This window comes from Merops nubicus, unplaced genomic scaffold (assembly GCF_000691845.1).
Source record: "Merops nubicus isolate BGI_N331 unplaced genomic scaffold, ASM69184v1 scaffold26075, whole genome shotgun sequence".
Lineage (NCBI taxonomy): Eukaryota > Metazoa > Chordata > Aves > Coraciiformes > Meropidae > Merops > Merops nubicus.
In genome coordinates, this window is record NW_008607994.1 from 3,538 (window position 1) to 3,814 (window position 277).

At 58.5% G+C, this 277-nt stretch overlaps 1 protein-coding gene across 1 annotated transcript in view; it reads left to right on the forward strand.

Annotated features, from left to right (window-relative positions):
* IGSF9B (immunoglobulin superfamily, member 9B) overlaps nt 1-277 on the forward strand; it is a gene marked incomplete at both ends in the record, with an annotated part of 20,720 nt that overhangs the window by 3,138 nt on the left and 17,305 nt on the right. Inside the window, one exon of the mRNA XM_008940145.1 lies at nt 3-158. Coding sequence (XP_008938393.1) covers nt 3-158 — 156 coding nt within the window. The remainder of the gene's footprint in view (nt 1-2; nt 159-277) is intronic.

The window sequence follows — 277 nt, forward strand, 5'->3', positions numbered from 1 at the left end:
CACCCTGACCTGCATGGCATTTGGGAACCCCAAGCCCATCGTCACCTGGTTGAGAGAAGGAGACCTTTTGGGTGCCAATGGCAAGTACCAGGTAGGTGGGTGCCAGGAGCTGGCAGGGGCTGCTGTGGGGGGCTCCCAGCTGTCCTTCCTGCCAGTGGGTATGCTATCAATGGGACCATGGTGGTGGCAGCTCTGCTGTTCCTGGAGCTGGATGTGCTTTCTCAGCATTTCTCCTTGCTGAGAGACCCATTTCCTGTCCCCATCTCACCAGCCTCTG